The sequence below is a fragment of the Balaenoptera ricei genome, chromosome 3, assembly GCF_028023285.1.
Source record: "Balaenoptera ricei isolate mBalRic1 chromosome 3, mBalRic1.hap2, whole genome shotgun sequence".
In the NCBI taxonomy this organism is placed as follows: Eukaryota; Metazoa; Chordata; class Mammalia; order Artiodactyla; family Balaenopteridae; genus Balaenoptera; species Balaenoptera ricei.
The window spans coordinates 83,332,421-83,351,805 of NC_082641.1; the positions used below are offsets into that span (position 1 = coordinate 83,332,421).

Here is a 19,385-nt window from a genome sequence, read left to right on the forward strand (position 1 = left end):
CATCCCTCATTTCTTTTGTCTCATTTCATGTCTTCTTTTATAGTGGCTTTAATATGCTTACTCCCCAGTCTCTTACTGGCCCACATTCAAACCACTTACTGTAAGTAATTAGCTTAGTGTCTGAGCCTGTGTTATCTCTGCCTGCTCTGTTCACAGCAGTCTTTTATGTGTATTCTTCTTATATCAGAATTTTAAAGAGTCAAAATAAGCCACAGTGTCCTCAGCAGACATTGGTCCTATTTTTTTCAGTTCCTAGCAACTAACTGCTCTGTTACACTCTTTGAGTAAAAACACAAATCCATTGACAGATGTATTGTTTAATTAAAAAATAAAAGGTTAAGTCAGACTAAAATGTATGAAGGGCTATTATATTACAGAGTCCCTAAGTCCAAAATGAAATACCAAGCAACTATAAAAATATGCTATATAAAATGTGCTCAGAGAGGATTTAAGGAAGATTGAAATGAAGTCAAAGAATCTGTATCCTTTTGACAAATACATCCTCAACATTTCCCTCGCTTGACTGATCTTAAAAAAGCTTCTTCCTGACTCTAGGCCCTGACTTCCCTTTTCCTAGAATATTTACTTTTAGAAAACTGGTGAGTGTAAATTTTCTCTGCCCCTTTGAGATGCAAACTTTTAAAAAAGCTTCTTGCCTATTTTACAACCTTGGGATGTCTTTTTCAAGGACTTAGGAGCCTTTCCTTTGAAATGCATTATCAAGGAAGATAACAGCCCTATTCATCCCTCCCTCACCCATTTCTGTGTAAGGACAGGAGATTAACTTCAGTGGGCTCCTTGCTCTGAGTTGTAAAACTATCTCATTCATGAAGAGAAGAGAAAGTTTACTTTTCCTTGGGTTAAATAAAGCCCATTGGCAAACACAGATGGCCTATATCTTCCCCTCACCCCACCTCTTACAAACCACACCACCTTTTCTTTCTGCAGAGCTGAGTTCAGACTGAGTTTGGTGTCTGTCTCTCTCCTATTGCAACAATCTTGAATAAAGTCTTCCTTTCCTGTTTAACTTTGCTAGAGGAATTTTTGCTTTGATACCCTAATGCCTGATAAAATTATTTTTAAAATATTCAAAATCATTGATTTTGTTTCATAGTTTTTTTCCCATCTCTGGCCAACCAGCTGGGCACTGTGGAGCTGGAAAATAAGAATTCAAGAGAATAAGCATTTCCACTGACAGTTTATATCATCAAGTAATTCATATTTCAGATTATTAAATTATACATTCATAAAATGTTTGAAAATAAAAATTAAGCCAAGAAATTAAATTTAGTGTTTAATCATTCTTGATTGTCTAAAATTCAATTGTCTCTTGACAATACATATAGATAATGAAGAAATAAAAATTTACTCTAGATGTAGACATAGCATTTTGTTTTTTCTACTTTCACATAGTATGACCCAATACATATTTATTGAAGAAATCTAAAACTGTGTTTGTATGTTATTCTTTTTCCTCGAAATTATAGTCATATGCACTATTTGTTGCTAGTTTATAATCAGTTGTAGAGATAGGGATTGTTTATGGATTTAGAAAAGGATGCTGACAGATTTACAATGCAAAGGCAGGTGTCTGGGATTCAGCTGTATCCAGTCATCAATCAAAATAGAGAAAAGGAGAGAGGTAAGAAAAGAGGGAAGGGCAGGGCAGATGGTGAGTTCAGCTGCTGACAAATTGAGTTTATGATGCCTGTGATTTAGCCCAAAAGAGGTGTCCACTAAAACGCTAAATATTTAATGGCTGATCAGTGCTGGACTTGGGCATTTGGAAAGCAGGAGGGAGAAAGATAATGTCCTACAGAAGGGGGAACTCTGAACTCTTTAGATGTGAAAGAAATGGGAACAGAGAGAGATTGATATATTCCACAGAACAGAGGGAAATTGAGCAATGTCCTAAGAAGATCAGGGGGCTTCAGAATAGAATGAAGGGACTAGGTTGGTAGATAACTGTTAAAAACGACCTCTTTGGGGCTTCCCTGGTGGCGCAGTGGTTGAGGATCTGCCTGCCAATGCAGGGGACACGGGTTCGAGCCCTGGTCTGGGAAGATCCCACATGCCACAGAGCAACTAGGCCCGTGAGCCACAACTACTGAGCCTGCGCGTCTGGAGCCTGTGCTCCGCAACGGGAGAGGCCGCGACAGTGAAAGGCCCGCGCACCGCGATGAAGAGTGGCCCCTGCTTGCAGCAACTAGAGAAAGCCCTTGCACAGAAACGAAGACCCAACACAGCCAAAAATAAATAAATAAATAAATAAATATTAAAAAAAAAAAAAAAAAAACGACCTCTTTTCCACTGAAATGGAATGAAAGATAGATAAACGTTAATTTGTAAACAGGTTGTAACGAGATGTAAACAGAAGCTGAGAACAGTCCTATTTAATAGTCTCTGTCTTCTCTGAAAAGCAAAAAGCACTATCACCTGTGGAAAATGAGGTTGGGATGCACAATCAGGGCTTTGAAATGTCTGTTCCATTATGGAGACAGCTCTAACTGACCCAGTTGGGGCACAGAGCGGTGCAAATCATTTGTGATCAGGCATTGCTTTGTAACGTTACATCAATCCATCACCTTCTGAATCACTAACACAGCGGTCACTGCCCTGCATGACTTGTTGTGTCGCTCCCATTGTGTGTTCTGATAACAGTTTGAACACCGTATTACACTCCCATAGATTTATTAACCGTAAGCACTGGCTTGCGAATGGGGGGTGAGAGGGGAGGGGCTCTGTTTCCACGTTATCCGTGCTATGCTTGACGTCAAACTCCTCTACAAAAAATGCCTGGTGATAACATTGAACTGTATTTTAATATAATTGGTTAAATACAGTTCTATTTACAAAAGTCCACAAGCCCCTAAGGAATACAGACAGAGGGCCTCTCTCTCAATCTCTTTCTCTTTCTCTTTTCCGTTCCACCTCACCCCTCAATTTTTAGAGTTCCTGGCATTAAGTGTCAATAAATGTTTCTGGAAGCTGAATGTTCTGACTTTTTGTTTAAACCTTTAATTGCTTTACTTTTGAGGAGAGAAACTTTAGTCACAAAACTGCATACTAAAGCCCCTACTGGCTTAAAAAGAAAACCTTAAGAGGCAGTTTTGTAAGAAAACTACATATAACATAATGCATTTCTTGGCTAGCCAAAAAGGGCTTGAGAATTATAAATACAACTGATATCTCCTTTAAATAGCAAGTATAAAGTATGAGAGCATATTATTTATGTTCTCATCTCAGATTTGTTCTTTTTAATTCGATTTTGAGAAGGTCTTACAGATACTGATGGGATGAAATGCCAGCATAACAGTAAAAGAATGTTAATAATTTCAGGATGTACAGAATTCATGCTTACCAATGGAAAGACAATCTGAACAAAATTTTGAAATTTATTATTTTGGGTTTTTTTTTTTCTATGCTTTTTAAGGATCAAATTCCTTTTATGAAAGATAATTTAAATAGCTTTTTGGTATTTTAAAATAAAATATAGAATAGTATGAAAAATTCACTCATGGTCAATATCTGGAGACAAAACCCATGAAATCAGAAATATGTGCCGTCGTATTTCTAACCGGGTGAAGTCAGCATAGTGAAAACCGTTCTGCTGCATTTGCCAAATAATTCTCGTTAGTTACTGAATAGTGTCACTTCTAACTGGAAGTATTTCCAATGATCTGCATAAGAAAAGAATTCTGGCAAAATTACTAAAAGGATAGGAAATGAAAAAATGAAAATGTAATTTTTACCAAAGAGCCAGAAAGAATCCTCCATCAAGAAAACGTTCACCTCTTGCACTGTTGGTGGGAATGTAAATTGATACAGCCACTATGGAGAACAGTATGTAGGTTCCTTAAAAAACTAAAAATAGAACTACCATATGACCCAGCAATCTCACTACTGGGCATATACCCTGAGAAAACCATAATTCAAAAAGAGTCATGTACCACAATGTTCATTGCAGCTCTATTTACAACAGCCAGGACCTGGAAGCAACCTAAATACCCATCGACAGATGAATGGATAAAGAAGATGTGGCACATATATACAATGGCATATTACTCAGCCATAAAAAGAAACAAAATTGAATTATTTGTAGTGAGGTGGATGGACCTAGAGTCTGTCATACAGAGTGAAGTAAGTCAGAAAGAGAAAAACAAATACCATATGCTAACACATATATATGGAATCTAAAAAAAAAAAAAAAATGGTTATGAAGAACCTAGGGGCAGGATGGGAATAAAGAAGCAGACCTACTAGAGAATGGACTTGAGGACAAGAGGAGGGGGAAGGGTAAGCTGGGACAAAGTGAGAGAGTGGCATGGACATATATACACTACCAAATGTAAAATAGATAGCTACTGGGAAACAGCCGCATAGCACAGGGAGATGAGATAGGTGCTTTGTGACCACCTAGGGGGGTGGGATAGGGAGGGTGGGAGGAGGGAGATGCAAGAGGGAGGAGATATGGGGACATATATATATGTATAACTGATTCACTTTGTTATACAGCAGAAACTAGCACACCATTGTAAAGCAATTATATTCCAATAAAGATGTTAAAAAAAAAAAAGAAAGAAAAGGTTCAAAAAGCAAACCACCTTTACTGTAGTAGCCAAGCCAACACTACCACCTGCTGGTAAAAATATAAATTGCAAGCCTGGAAAGGCTATGAAAGGATTTTAACACTTTTTCTGGAGACCAGCTTATTTTCATGTCTAAGTGCTTTAAATTTGCTTACCGAGTATAACTTCATAAATATAATTTTAGAATTATTATTCTATTATTCTATTGGGTAATCACCTAACTAAAATATGCGTTTGAGGTTTTTTGTTTGTTTGTTTGTTTTTTAATTCTAAGTTAACCTCAGCATGTTCCAATAAAAAAGAAAAAGCCTAAGCTTTGGAGCCAAAGATACCTGGATTCGAGTTCTAGCTCTGACACTTATTAGCTTTTTGGCCTTGAAAACTTAATTTCCCAGGGCTTTAGTTGTCTCACATGTGAAACAATTGATAGGACTGTAATGAGTATAAAATGTGTAATATGTCCAGCTCATTTCCTCATACCCAAGAGATAAACAAAACTGATATATTCAATAAGCAAGAGCAGCCTCATTTTCACTAGAATTTACCTGATCTTTGCTATATTTTTTTAAAGTGTTTTCATGAGTAGTGTTACCCAACAGTTTTGCTGCTTATAATTTTCAGAACGTCAAATTCCTTGTCAAAGACCTACAGTAGGGGCTTCCCTGGTGGCGCAGTGGTTGAGAATCTGCCTGCTAATGCAGGGGACACGGGTTCGAGCCCTGGTCTGGGAGGATCCCACATGCCGCGGAGCAACTAGGCCCATGAGCCACAACTGCTGAGCCTGCGCGTCTGGAGCCTGTGCTCCGCAACAAGAGAGGCCGCGACAGTGAAAGGCCCGCGCACCGCGATGAAGAGTGGCCCCCGCTTGCCACAACTATAGAAAGCCCTAGCACAGAAAGGAAGACCCAACATAGCAATCAATCAATCAATAAATAAATCTTTAAAAAAAAAAAAAAAAAGACCTACGGTAATTATCATTACACCACTTAATTATAGAAAGAAGAAAGCCAACAATAACCTGATTTAATCTAACCAAGGCAAAAGCAGGATGTATATAAAGCAAGGGAAAGAGAGAGGAGAAGGAAAAAAATCAGATACATTTGAATCGGTGATGTATTTTTTCCTTTCCTTAGGCAAGCTTCTGCTTTGCTGACAAGTAGCAAAGACCAGCCAGTGTCCTGTCATTGGGAAAACAGATGGATCAGTTTTTTCCATATTCTTTGAAAGATCTCAGGAATATTGCTGAGGAGCATGTGCCAGGATGTCTTTGTTTTATGTCTGTCAGTGTCTTTTGCCTCTCCACTTAGTTATGTCAAATCTGCTCTGTTTTACTTTATTTATCAGAATTTCTCATGTCCCATCACCACATGATGCCATGCACTCAACCCCACGATTCTTGGATCCTTCCATGAAATAGGCTGTAGTAAATGTTAGGTCCACATTATTACTGAAGTACCTCGCTAATACAAGAAAAGGAATTCATCAAGTGCTGTCTCTAATTTTTTATTTCTGAAAGGAATAGCCTTAGGAAAAATTTAGAACAGGTAATTTCTCTCCATTGCTTTCCAACTTACTGGCACCCTTTCTTCCTCAATTCACTTTACTGCATCCCAGAGAACACATGCTTCTGTATTTTGAGAAGAAAGCCCCAGCAGCAAAATTGCCCAATTATTTCTTCTCTCTCCTTTACTTTCAAACCAAACTTGTATTTTCTTAGAGACCAAAATTAGAAATAAGAAAACATAATTAAATCACTGAGCACAAAATGTGATTCATGCTCTTCCCCCATCTTCCTCAATGTGTTAGTTCATATTCAGAAGTTCCCAGCCCTGATTTCACTTTAACAATCACCTTGGAAATTTTTAACGCATTTAATTGGTCCTGGATGGGGCTTGAACAGTGTTTTAATGTTCCACAGGTGACTTCAATTATAGTCATCTTAGCCAACAACTCAACCCAAACACTAGTTAATGAATTTCAAAAAGTTAAGAAATAAATATTTTCACAGGTTAGAGAGGAAGAAATATACTAAACACATAATGTTTATTTCCTTTGAATAAGTAAAAGGAGGATACAAAAATAGTAATTCAAAAAGGTGAAACTCATGAAAAACAACATTTTAATCCCATTGTTACCTTCAAATACATTCTGCAGGATCTGCTAGCTCTACTCCTTGAAAACATTCTTGGATAGATTCCATAGCTATGTGGCCATTTTTAGGTATCAGAAAGGTTCCATTTCTCTCTGGCCCCCGAATTAGAACTGACTTGTGGAAAAGAGTCCTAATAAGAGCAGTAGGTTAAATTCCTCGCTACAGACGGGCCCCAATTTACGATGGTTCAGCTTACCGTTTTTTCAACTTTAGGATTGAGGTAGGAGATAGATGGGGCCCTGGGCTGGACAGCTGGTGTCTGTCAAGTGGAGTAAAACTGAAGCTGTGTTCTCACCCAGACACTCCAAGACAAAGCTAGTGGCAGAAGCTGAGCTCTGCTCAAGGAAAGAGAGAAGATGACCACTCCTGAGGTCAAGGAAAACTTCCCTGTCTGCACATGCGCAGGAAGGCTCCTTGGGGGCCAAAAAGGGAGGGGGCGCCACCCCATAATAAGTGTGGACATACACCCAACAGGCCTCTGCGGTGGGATCCATCTTAGGAAAAAGTTGCGCATGCATGTTGGGGAGGATCCTCGGGCAGGTCAGATGTGGGGAAAAAGAAACAAGATAACTGGCCAAAGTAAACAAAGACCCGGAAGGACTGTCCTATGTAAGTGATTTAAATCACCTCTTTACTGCGCTCCTCCTTCAGGACGCCCACACTCCTCTCCCGGTGTGTATCTCTGCCTGGTTTCTGACTTACTGAGCTCCTCCTCAGTAGAGAGGACGCCCACACCCTTTCCCTCTGGGTGTGTATCTCTGCCTAGCTTCAGTCTTAAACTGTTTCTCTGTGTGCTCTCCCATACATTGTGCTGTGTCTCTAATAATAAACTTTGCACCTGTTTTTACAGTTTTTGCCTCCTTGAAACATTCTTGCTTTCAAATGGGGGAAAGAGCCAGGGCCACTTTGCTTCTAGCCTCCAGCCCCTGGCGGTCTAGTGACTAGGATTCCTGCTTTTTATCCAGGCTATCCAGGTTCAATTCCTGGGCAGGCAACTAAGATCTCTCTTCAGGACCGCTCACTGCCGTCTCTCTGAGATCAGAATGGTGGGAAAGTGATACTAATTCAGTAGAAATTGTCCTTCGACTTTTGAATTTTGATCTTTTCCCGGGCCAGCGATATGTTGTAGATACTCTGCTGCCACGTGGGCAGCAGCCGCCGCAGCTCCCAGTCAGTCACGTGGTCACTGAGGTAACCGATACAACCATTTTGTACTCATACAACCATTCTGTTTTCACTTTGTGGAATTCAGAATTCAATAAAATCAACACTTTATTATAAAATAGGCTTCGTGTACATGATGTTGCCCAACTGTAGGCTAATATGTGTTCTGAGTATCTTTAAGATAGGCTAAGTCATGATGTTTGATAGGTGTATTAAACGTATTTTTGGCTTACAATATTTTCAACTTACAGTGGGTTTATCAGGACATAACCCTGTTGCAAGTCAAGGGAGATCTGTAGTCCTTTTCATCTTCTGTATTCTTGTGCACTGAGGAAGGGGTGGAAGGAATAGAGGAAGAGAGGCGAAAACCTGACACCACCAGGACCTACATAATTTTCTCTTGACTAGCCCTGGCTGACCTCCATGCCCTCCATTATGGCAGGTCTACAAAAGCTGGTTTAACAATGGGGTGCAATTGTGGGTCAATACTGACATCTGAAATTATCAATTCCCAGGCAGGTTTACGCTCCCTTGAGTTGATTTCTTACAGACCTTCCCACCTTACTTTCTTCCTGTAGTAGGTCCTCACAGCAGGCAGCTCTTTCGGGCAGAGTCCCATCAGGGCTGCTGGAGAATGTCGCATTTCATGGCATCTCATGATCTCATGGCATGGGAAATTCTCATCTTCAGATGTTATGAGTGCAGCAAACCCTCTGAGGCTTCCTCTCTTTGCATTGTGATCCCTCAGCTTAAGCCAGGAACCCAATTCTGCGTTCCTGTCCTGCCTTAACATGTTGGGGTACATACTCCATTCTGACGGGAGGGACTGAATTCAGCAAACATCCAAGTAAGGAGGAGATACCAGCCTCCTTTCTTAGAAATACCCTCATCACTAGCGTGATTCTCTTAGGCTTTCTCATTTGACTTCGAAACATCCAGCAATAGTTGTTTTTTTAACATTGTTTCTAATATCATTTCTTCTTTGCAAATCAACTCTTTGGGGGCATAATTTACATATAGCAAAATGCACCATTTTAATGTGCATAGTTCAACAATTCAAAAATAAGACTAATACTGCCATCATAGTAAATAGTTCTGCCATGCCCTTTTGCAGATGTGGTATTAACTGATTTCCCGGTTTAGGTCATTGTTCTATGGATATGTAAAATGTCAACATTAGGGGAAGCTGAGTAAAGCTTATAGGGGAATTGTATTATTTTTACAACTTTTTAAGAGCCTAAAATATTATAAAATAAAACTAAAAAAATAAACTCAGACAAGTTAAATCTAAAAAGAAAAAACTAGAATGTCAATTCTTGATAATCTTTATAAGCTATATTCATTTTAGTTAAAATTCTAAAATGTTTTGATCCAATTTACCAGATCTGTTTTTGATTTCTTAGTTATTTTTCATCACTCACATGTAACATATGTTAATGTTTATTGTTTGGGGTACAAACAAAAAGGCTAAAGGAACCTGAATGTGCTATAGTGAGGGGAAAAGAATATTACATCTCAAATTAATGTCCAATTTGATTTCTTTAAAGATATTGTACTGAGAATTTTGATAACCCAAGATGAATTAAATATAACCTTTCCAAGACACATTACTTTTGGTGTCAGATACTTCACAATAAACCATCTGTAACATATATCCTACTCATATAAATCCTATATATTCATCTGTCTTACATGGAAAATGTTATATGAAAGAATTTTAGACTATATTTCATAATGAATGGCTTATATTGAATTAAATACATCCATTGAGATAGCAGAAATCACTGGATTAATTAAATTAGATTCACCGACTTCAAAAGTACTCTGATTTTCCCTCTCCCAACCATCAAATGTATGTGTATACATAAACAGAGACAAATCATATTTCAAAACCTGTGACATTTAATAAGGTTAAACACTTAAAACAAACTAATACAAACATTTTGATATTTTTTTAAAAATATACATTTTAGATAATTATTTATAATACAGAAAATCTTGAAAAAAAATAAGAGCCACAATTTTACTTGTATTTTCTGTCACTTTACATAGCTAAACAATTATATACAGTTATTTCCATGTATAAGAGTTTTACATTTGTATTTCCTACAATTAAGAACATCCAAATGTTAAATTTTAAGACATATATCCAATTATGTACAAAAATCACCATAGTCAACTTACAGATTCAAACTTACTTAAAAATCATTATAAATTGTGAAAAATACATATTATGAAAAATTATGTTCTAAAAGTAGCATAATACCAACTCATATAATCTAGGTAAATCCAAAAGTATAAATGTTTATAAATTACAGTAGTGTCTATACTGCCCTATCATAAGAGGAGGTATTCTTTGTAAATATGTGTTATAAATAAAAGTCTGACTTCTTTCAAGTGCCAAAATTATTTTCACTTTAATCATTTTCATTTAAAGCTTTGTAAAAATGATTATCATCTTTAAAATTGAGTATGCTGAATACAATGAAACCCTTGATAACTAAAAATCATTATGAATGCCAATTATTTAGTGACTTATTCATCGAACTATATCTATGAGTGGGGTGATTTTTTTTCTTTCCTCTAAATTAAGTGGCTTTAGGCTAATATGTTTTATAATTATTGTTTCCTCTCTTTCTGTTGTTTCATATCTCTAATAATGAGTTCCTGAGGATTTGCCGTTATTTTACAGCTAGAAAATGTTTCAATTCCCTGCTTCCACGTATAGGATATAGAAAGCCTAAAATCTCCTTTTAGCCTTGGCTGGAAGAGGAATTTAAAATGTGTCTGCCTGGGTGGGAGGGAGACTGCTTCTGAATTGAGGTATCACGTGTTTGTTCCCCTGCCTACCTTGAACTGTCTCTTTGGTTGTTAATGAATTTCCTGCTTCTCAAATACCTGGGTTTTTGACCACCAATCTGGCTTCACTCTCTGGTGTTTATATGTTCCTGGTTTAAGTAGGTCTGTCCCTCTGATTCCTGACCCACTGCTCCTATAATTCTCTAATATTCAAGTGTGCTTGCTTGCCTAACTCTAATTCATTCCTTCTTGCATTTCAATTTATAAATGCTACTCATTTCTTGAATCATCACTGGCCACTAATTACCACCAAACATAATCTCCTAAACTCTGTGAAGTACTAATGCTTCTGATCCTGGTCTCCTATCAGGCCTTTACTCTGTTTGTTATTCTGATCACAGTGTATATAAAACACTGCTTGTAGAAAGCTAACCTAGGAAAAAGCTGATAATGAATCTTATTAAATTAGTAGCCTTATTTTATGAAATTTCAAATGGGTATAAACTTCAGCACTTCTCTTAATCAGTAAAATTCTTGACCAGGTAGAAGTTATTTTTATTGATGTTCACTGATCCATCTCCTACACATTCTGAGTAGACAAAGTTGGCCTAAGTCTGATCTGAAAACATGGAATTATAATGTTATCATATATGTGAAATACTTAATCTTTAAATAAGTGGATCAGTTAAAGAATAGAGTTCAATGTTTTAATCAAACAACAATAATACATGCCTACTATGAGCAAAGCACTACTGAAGTGCTATAAGGAATGTACTAGGTGATCAGTTTTTAAAATGAGAAAAGTTAAAGTACTGAGTATACAAACATTGATCAATAGTTCATTAAGAAATCTTTTCAAAGAATATCAATAAAATGCATATAAGCCATTAAAAAAAAAAGAGATCTTTTCCTAATTGGCACTTTTCTTTACTGAAGCTGGCACATTCCTCTGGAAGACATGTAATTGAATAATACTATCATAGAATAATAAGAGGTAAGTGTTAAAAATCAGCAATATCAACAAATCACTTTCTGGAATTCTTGAGTTAAAGTGAAGATATGTGCATACAATGCTAATATTTCTGAATTCACTATGTACTGGGACACAAAGAAGGTAATTAACCAATATTCTAATAGTTCAGTAGCTTTCTGTAATAAATCAAGGACAGATTAGTATATGTATATTTAAAATCAAATAATATTATTTAGATGGTTTTAAATTCATGGTCATTCAATAACAGTTCTTGAAACTTCGAACATAAACTTGATGAATTTAAATTTTTACACCATAAATTTTCTAAAAAAGCCCAAACTATTGGCAATGATAATTAAGATAAAACAAGTTGTAAGAGGGATAGAAACATCACTTTGTTTTTAAAATGTAAAGTTTAAACTAATCATTGGTTTTATGGTTCTAGTATAGTTTATTAGTTGGGGATTTCGTACCTAGATGTACCTCTGTGTGTATATGTGTGTGTGTGTGTGTGTTTTGAGGCTTCTGATGGGCCTTGAAGGCACAGGTCTGTTTCTTATATTAAAACAAAACCAAATTAAGAGTCCATACATATACAGAAAACACATTTAATTATAAAATATCAATTTTTAAAATATGATTGTCCATATTGTATAGTTAATGCTGCAGTGACAATGTGTATTCTTACAAATGGAGGCCAATTTTCAATCTTCTTTTTTGCTGTTTTACCCGTCATGCCCTGCTTTGCTGAGATCACATTCTAATGAAACCGTAGTCACAACTGAATTCTGATTTTGAAATGGCACGTCCCTGCCTAATGGTGGCGGTTTATACAGAAAGACTGCAAGCCCATTGAAGAAAACGGTGATAATTTTACAAGTAACACCTAAATATAGAAACAAATATAAATCATGCATTTGGGCCTTTAATTATTACAAAAATTAATTCTCATTGAAAAATTCTTCATGAGTAGAAACTCACTACTTAAAGAGAAGTATATAAGCAATTAGTTTTATGTTTTAAATTTTTAAAACTTTAGTGAGAAAGTTGATATTCTTCAATAGAACATTTGTCCATAATTCAATGAACTAGTCCTTATTTTCTTTCTAAACAATGAAAATGTACAGTAATTATTCTATTTTTGGTTACAATAATACATTCTTAACCAAGGAAAAATAGCTTACGACATCCTTGAACCTGAATAGTAAGTTGCAACATTTTCATGTCCATGATGAAAAGTAATTCTAAAAATAAAAAAGGCTTTGGAGTTCTTAAAAGAAAGCTTCTATGGGAATATATAACATTCAATACTCTTCACAGGCTTCAATTTGTCTTCAAAGAACTCTGATTTTAAGCTCAGTTATTTGAAGAAAAACTAGTTCTGGTCACAGTACAAGCATCAAAGTGCCAGCCAAATAAATTAAATGACCTCACAATATGGTTTTTGCAGTAGTTAATTTGTGTTAATCATTAATATTTTACTCAAACTGTGTATTTGAAAAACAGGAATACTCACTGCGCTAAGCATTTCTAGATTTATAAGAAGAACAATTACATAGGTACTACTGTTACAATGTTCTTGGAATATTTAAAGGTATGTATGTTTTGGGGAAAAAAATTCTCATATTCACTACAGAGTAGGTAAAGGAACAATTCATTATCTATATTTTTTGGTCAAAAAGTACAAACATAACCAATAAATAAATTTTTAAGCATAAAAATACACTGAATAAAAAATGTTTTTTAACAGGTAAAAGTGATGGGAAGATTAATTTTGCCTATTCTAGTCAATATTTGTCTTCTCATTATTTTTCTAGATTTATATATTTATTTCTTCAGTGGATAATTTATTATTCTGTCATTATAAATTCAGACAGCATACTATGGATTTAAACACATGTAGGAGAAACAAGCTATCTTGATACATGTGCGAAAATAATCACACCACAATCACAATGAAAATCACACATTATTTTAAATACACACACACACACACACACAGCTGATTCTTGAACAACTCAGGGGTTAGGGGCACCGGCAACCCATGCATCAAAAATCCTCATATAACTTTACAGACTGCCCTCTGTATTTGCGGTTCCAGATGGCGGATTCAACCAACCCGAAGACTGTGCAGTACTGCAGTACATATTTATTGAAAAAAATCTGCTTATAAATTGACCCGAGCAGTTCAAACCCATGTTGTTCAAGGGTCAACTCTGTATGTGTGTGTATTTATATCTAGAATTTCTCTATTTTTAAATACTCTAATTTCTTAGGTTGTTTTTTTAAATTTTAAATTTTATCATACTCTTTCGAACTAGATGCATTGATCTATTTCCTTATTCTTAATTTTCATTGATTGCTTAACCAAGACTATGGAAGACAGACTACCAAAGGCAAAAAGGGTTAAACATCATGGCTAACCTTGTAAATCATAAAAAGGTTTCTTACAACGTGCCTTAGAGCCAAAAAATACTTCCCTACCTCAGCTCTATGTGCTTTCCAAAGCCCAGGTGCCTAAATGACAATCATTTCAGTTTCTTAGAATTCTCTTTTAGCTTTTTGTTATACTTTCCAAAAAAAGTTTGAGAGAAGTTGTTAAAAGAAAATTATATGATATGTGATACAATGAAAGCTAAAATGTTACTCTCTTCTATTTTAGACTGAGCCTTGCAGACTCCAGGTAAGACCTTTTATAATATGCTATGATAAATGATCTCGGCTTCAGGACTATAGGATAATCCAAAAGCATGGACTGAACATTTCAAAACCTAAGTAAGTAACAATAAGATTTTTTTTCTCTTGACATAATCCATTTATTCTAAAGATATCAAAAAGTCACCACTTACTTATGGCCACTAACATATAGGCCATCTTGATGTTATTATAAATCCAGCAAGCTCCTTTCATTCCACATTCGTTGATATCCCAGAGAATACATGTGCTGTCTATTGTGATGCCAAATATAATAGGCCCAGGTATTGTGCCTAGAAGAATTACACGTGAAATACACATAAGTGAAGATTATAGTTTATAGTTACAGATTTTTTTATATATGATTATGTATATATTTTATAAAAATAGGTATTAATCTGCCCATATGCAAATCAATCAGTTCATGTACAAGTAATAGGAATATAAGAAACACAGATAAAACACTCAAATAATTATACATAATTATTATATATTTCTAATTAATTCAAGAAATTATTTTAATAAACATCTCTGTCATATATTGGGTTAATATTTAGTTAAGTAAATATTCTAATTCACTGCTTTTCTAATTTAATAAATGTCTTTGAAATTAGCTATTATACTTTAAAAAAATCAAAATAAATTATTGATGCACAGAATAAGTCTCCTAAACCACAGCATATATATTATGCGTGTGTGTGTGGGTGTGTGTGCATGTGCATGTAAACTAATGTGGGTGTGTGAGTATACATATTTATGTATACATACACATACATACAGTGACATGACTGTGCATGGGAATGTACATATGTACATGCACACAAACATTCACACTAACATGCCTAGTTCACCATTAATTGTGCAACTATGGGCAAATCCCTGAATCTCTCAGGTCCTTAATTTACTCATATAAAAAACTGAAAAGTTGGTCTAGGGGATCTCTAATGTTTCCTGCTTTTGATTTTTATTTTTATAAATAATCTTAATATTATGGGTATAATATTATACATAAAATTATACACACATATAATTACGTGTAAGACATGTTTCTGCCTTATTATTCTTCCTACATCTGGAACCTTAAAAATTTTCTGGCATAAATTATTTCTTCCATCAATTCTTAACTAGACACAATATTCACAGCACAGTTTTTACTGAAACATAAATTCATCATTTTTCAATGCTAATGTAACATAATTATGTCCTAAATGGAGTTAAATACAGGGAGGAAAAGGAATTACAATAGTTATAAATAAGATTTTATCATAATTTATGTTAGTCATAGGTTTTATATGAATAGAAAAAAAATCATGTCTTTTACTTGCTCTATTAGAAATGTGTTGATGACCATATGTTATATTTTAAATAAATATAATATACTCTTCAGGGTAATATTTGCAACAGAATTGGAAACAACAGTTAACCAATCAGGTAGGTGAAAAGTAAAGTCATTATTTTCCTATGTGATATATAAATAATACTACATCTTGAATAGTGGAAAACAGCTTTCTTCAATGACAATTGCAGAAACTAATTGCAGTTCCACTGCAGTTAAACTAATTGTTTTCTTGGCACGTACTATAAGTGAATAAATCAATAACAGTAATGAATAGAAATAACCAACAGTTACCAATGCATTAAGAAAAATGGCATACCTAATAATCGAAGCAACATACACTGTATTCCCAATGCTAGAGATCGCTGCTTTTGATTAACACACCTGGATATATTAAATGCATATAAGACAAAAAATGGTTGTAGAGTATATTTACTCTTTGAGCAAATTCATTTTTATAACAGCTTAGCATTTCTAGATTAAAGCAAATACTATACACATGAAATAAACAAATTATTTATAACAGCTTATATACAGTTCAACCTTTCTGGAATTATAAGAGAAGAAAAATGTTATCTCAACTAAAATACTGCAAATAATACCAAAAAAGAGTCAAATGAGTTTTAACAAATGTATTGAATATGTATGAATTTTAGCAAATGTAAAGAAGAGAAGACATTCATTAACAAGACTTCTTTTTGACTGTCCCATAAGTTACAAGTCATATGGCTTAAGTTGCAAGCAAATAATTCTTATTCTCTTATTAACTTTGAGACAGAAATCATACCTGTGAGTTACAGTTACAAATTGGAGGTAGTGTAAAACAATTTCTGATGCTCAATTTGATTCAACAATAATTCTTTAAGTAATAACTCTCAGAGATGAATGAGACATGATGTTGGCACACAAAAGAGTTAGATGGGAGATAGAAGAGATCAAGTAGTCTTTAAAAAATATATATGTAGGTAAAAAGTGACATAGATGTAATAGGTGTTATGTTAACAGACTACTTAATGTTTTTAGACAAAATCTCTGAAGCTTCTGTTTGTCAAAAAGTATGTGAAAAAGCAGTGAGTATCAAGGAACAAAAATTGAAGACGGAAAAAGCTAGTTTGTTAGGAAAGATATCGAAAGGCTGATGAGCTTATGGAAGGGCAAATAGGAAATATTTTTACAAAGTGGTGTGGAAGGAAGAAGAGCCAATGAAAGGCACAAAACACTGAAGAGCCAGGAGACAGCCAGCATATTTTACTGTTTACAGGAAGGTTTAATATCACAGCACCTACTGTATAAGACAGAATGCACATCATTCTGATTCTGACACATGTGGAATGCACTGCCATTTCCATCATACTCAAATGCAAATGATTATAACTCCAGCTTACAACAAAAGCCTCATGAAAGAAGCAGAGAAACTAGCATCGAGTACATGCCAAGTAGGCAATGTTAAGACACTTTCACAACCATGATCTTGTTAAAGCCTCAAATATCTTGGGTTCAATGAGGTAGCTTTCCCAATGCCACAGAACTAATGCTCTTGTAAGGGCTGAATTAGTATTGGAACCAACAGTCAATATAAACCCCCAATAAATCCCTAAGTCCATTTTTTTTTTCATTCAACATGTTGGCTTAGGGATGGCAAATTTCACAATATAACACATACCTTAGGATAGACACAGTTATAGGAGTACCAGCCATGAAGGTAAAAACAATTGCAGCAAAGAAAATGCCAAGGAATACAGGCAAGTTTTTACATTGACTTGAACACTTCCCAGCTTGAGCTTCAAAACTAAAACTTGATGGAGTAGGTGTTACTTCTGTTTTTCTTTCAATACATGAACAGTTATAATATACCTGGAAATATTAGACATAAACATACTAAAAGTGCTTATCTTCAAAACATATTTTATCATCGCAAATTATGTGAGTTTTAGACATGGCAAACACTTACACAATCTTAATTCATAAACAACAAATAGTGATGAGAAACAGTAATAATCCTTAAGAAATCAAGCAAGTGAAAACAAGGGGCCATAGTTACAAAGTAGAATAATCTGTATTTTACTTTTGTGTCCATTATTTTAACTTGTAACCTGTTATTGATTCATGTCTTATAAAACAAATTGACAAGAATATAACAATTAGATGATCTCACACATTCTAGGCTGCTTTCAATAGATCACAATTGTTCAAATAGTTTTCCTGCTAATTTTCTTCTTTTCCATTATTAGGACACAAAGAAAAGCATGCATAGTGACAATCTCACTATCTATGCTAGTTTGAAAGAACTAACACTCTAATTTTAACAATTGCCACAGTAAATTAACTAATACATTACAAGAGTTTGGGGAAAAAAAAAACTACTTTCAACTAAACCTTTTTACTATAATTTTCTGAACTTTTTGAATTGTTTTACCAAAAGCAAACTGGATCCTTCTTAAGATGACATATTTATGATAATCAAAAACTAGAAGTCATTACATTATCCTGAAGGCTATTTTTTATTAACATATTAACTATTTAATATATTTATATACACATATATATGCACATATGTGTATACATATAAATTAATAATATGAAATTTTGGAAAGTAACATGTTTAAAAATCACAAGTATTACTTTTGTAGGAGAAGAGTTCAGGTATTTGAAAAGTTAGGCATAATCATTTTTTAAAGGCTTTTTACATCTCAACTCCATCCTTACTACAAATCTTTTTATATGTTTAAGGCCTCAATAAAGTCAGAGCAGAGCTAGAGAAGTCAAAGTGAAGTGGTGCTTTTACTGTCCCAAAGGCCAGAGACCACTGGTACTGATTCAGGAAACTCAAAATATGCAGGTGACATTCCTAAAATGAAATATTACATACTCAGCAATCCGATATGTCAAATAATGAAATAAAGTAGCCTTTAAAAAATTTAAGAAGGAAAACTGAAAACAGTATTTTGTATCTTAATGAAGCTTTACAACTCTCTTACATAAAAAAGTATACATTTGCCTATAATATAGCTAGCTGCTAGTCAACATCTGTTTTTGTAGTTCAGATCACTGGTAGGAAATATATTCTATTTCTGTGAACAAATGTGCATATTTATTACATTATTATCAATGCATTTTGCCTATCTGATATATTTCATTAAAAAATCCTGTGAAAAAATGAGTTGTTTCATGGACTAGTTGGACATAAAAAAGCCAGGTCAAATAGAAAATTTGGAAGTCAAAATAACTTGCTTTTCTGAAACAATCCCTAGAAGACAATTTATTGTTTAAAATGGTAATGATAATATTTGGTGCCAAATATAAATATCGAATTAACCATGTCAGAATAACCAATACCATTTCAAGTGTGCTCTGGGTATTAGATTTTTTACTTATTTACTTATTTATTCATTTATTTTGGTTTCCTTCTGCAGGATGGTATTTGTGTCTATACATTTTGTTATGTGAGTAAAACCCTTCCATTAATTTAATTCCTTGTCATAATCTTCTAATTAGAGTTAGTCAATAGCACTTATTGATTGATATTTTATATACAGGAAAATGCTACCCACTCATCTGCCTCTCAAAGGAATAGTTTACCTTCCAGGTAGTTCTGAGTCTATGATATGTATTATGCTCACTTGTGGAATCTGAGTCCTTATAACTGACACAAACACCTAATTTTCTCAACCTGTTTTG

General features: G+C 34.6%; 1 protein-coding gene across 1 annotated transcript in view; it reads right to left on the reverse strand.

The window, feature by feature from the left end:
- Window positions 1-12,060: 12,060 nt before the first annotated feature.
- The window catches only part of SLCO4C1 (solute carrier organic anion transporter family member 4C1), a 61,764-nt gene continuing 54,439 nt past the window's right edge, over window positions 12,061-19,385 (reverse strand). Inside the window, exons 10-13 of the mRNA XM_059919402.1 lie at window positions 17,371-17,561; window positions 16,027-16,091; window positions 14,527-14,664; window positions 12,061-12,563 (exon numbers count right to left, since the gene is read on the reverse strand). Coding sequence (XP_059775385.1) covers window positions 12,403-12,563; window positions 14,527-14,664; window positions 16,027-16,091; window positions 17,371-17,561 — 555 coding nt within the window. The 3' untranslated portion in view covers window positions 12,061-12,402. The remainder of the gene's footprint in view (window positions 12,564-14,526; window positions 14,665-16,026; window positions 16,092-17,370; window positions 17,562-19,385) is intronic.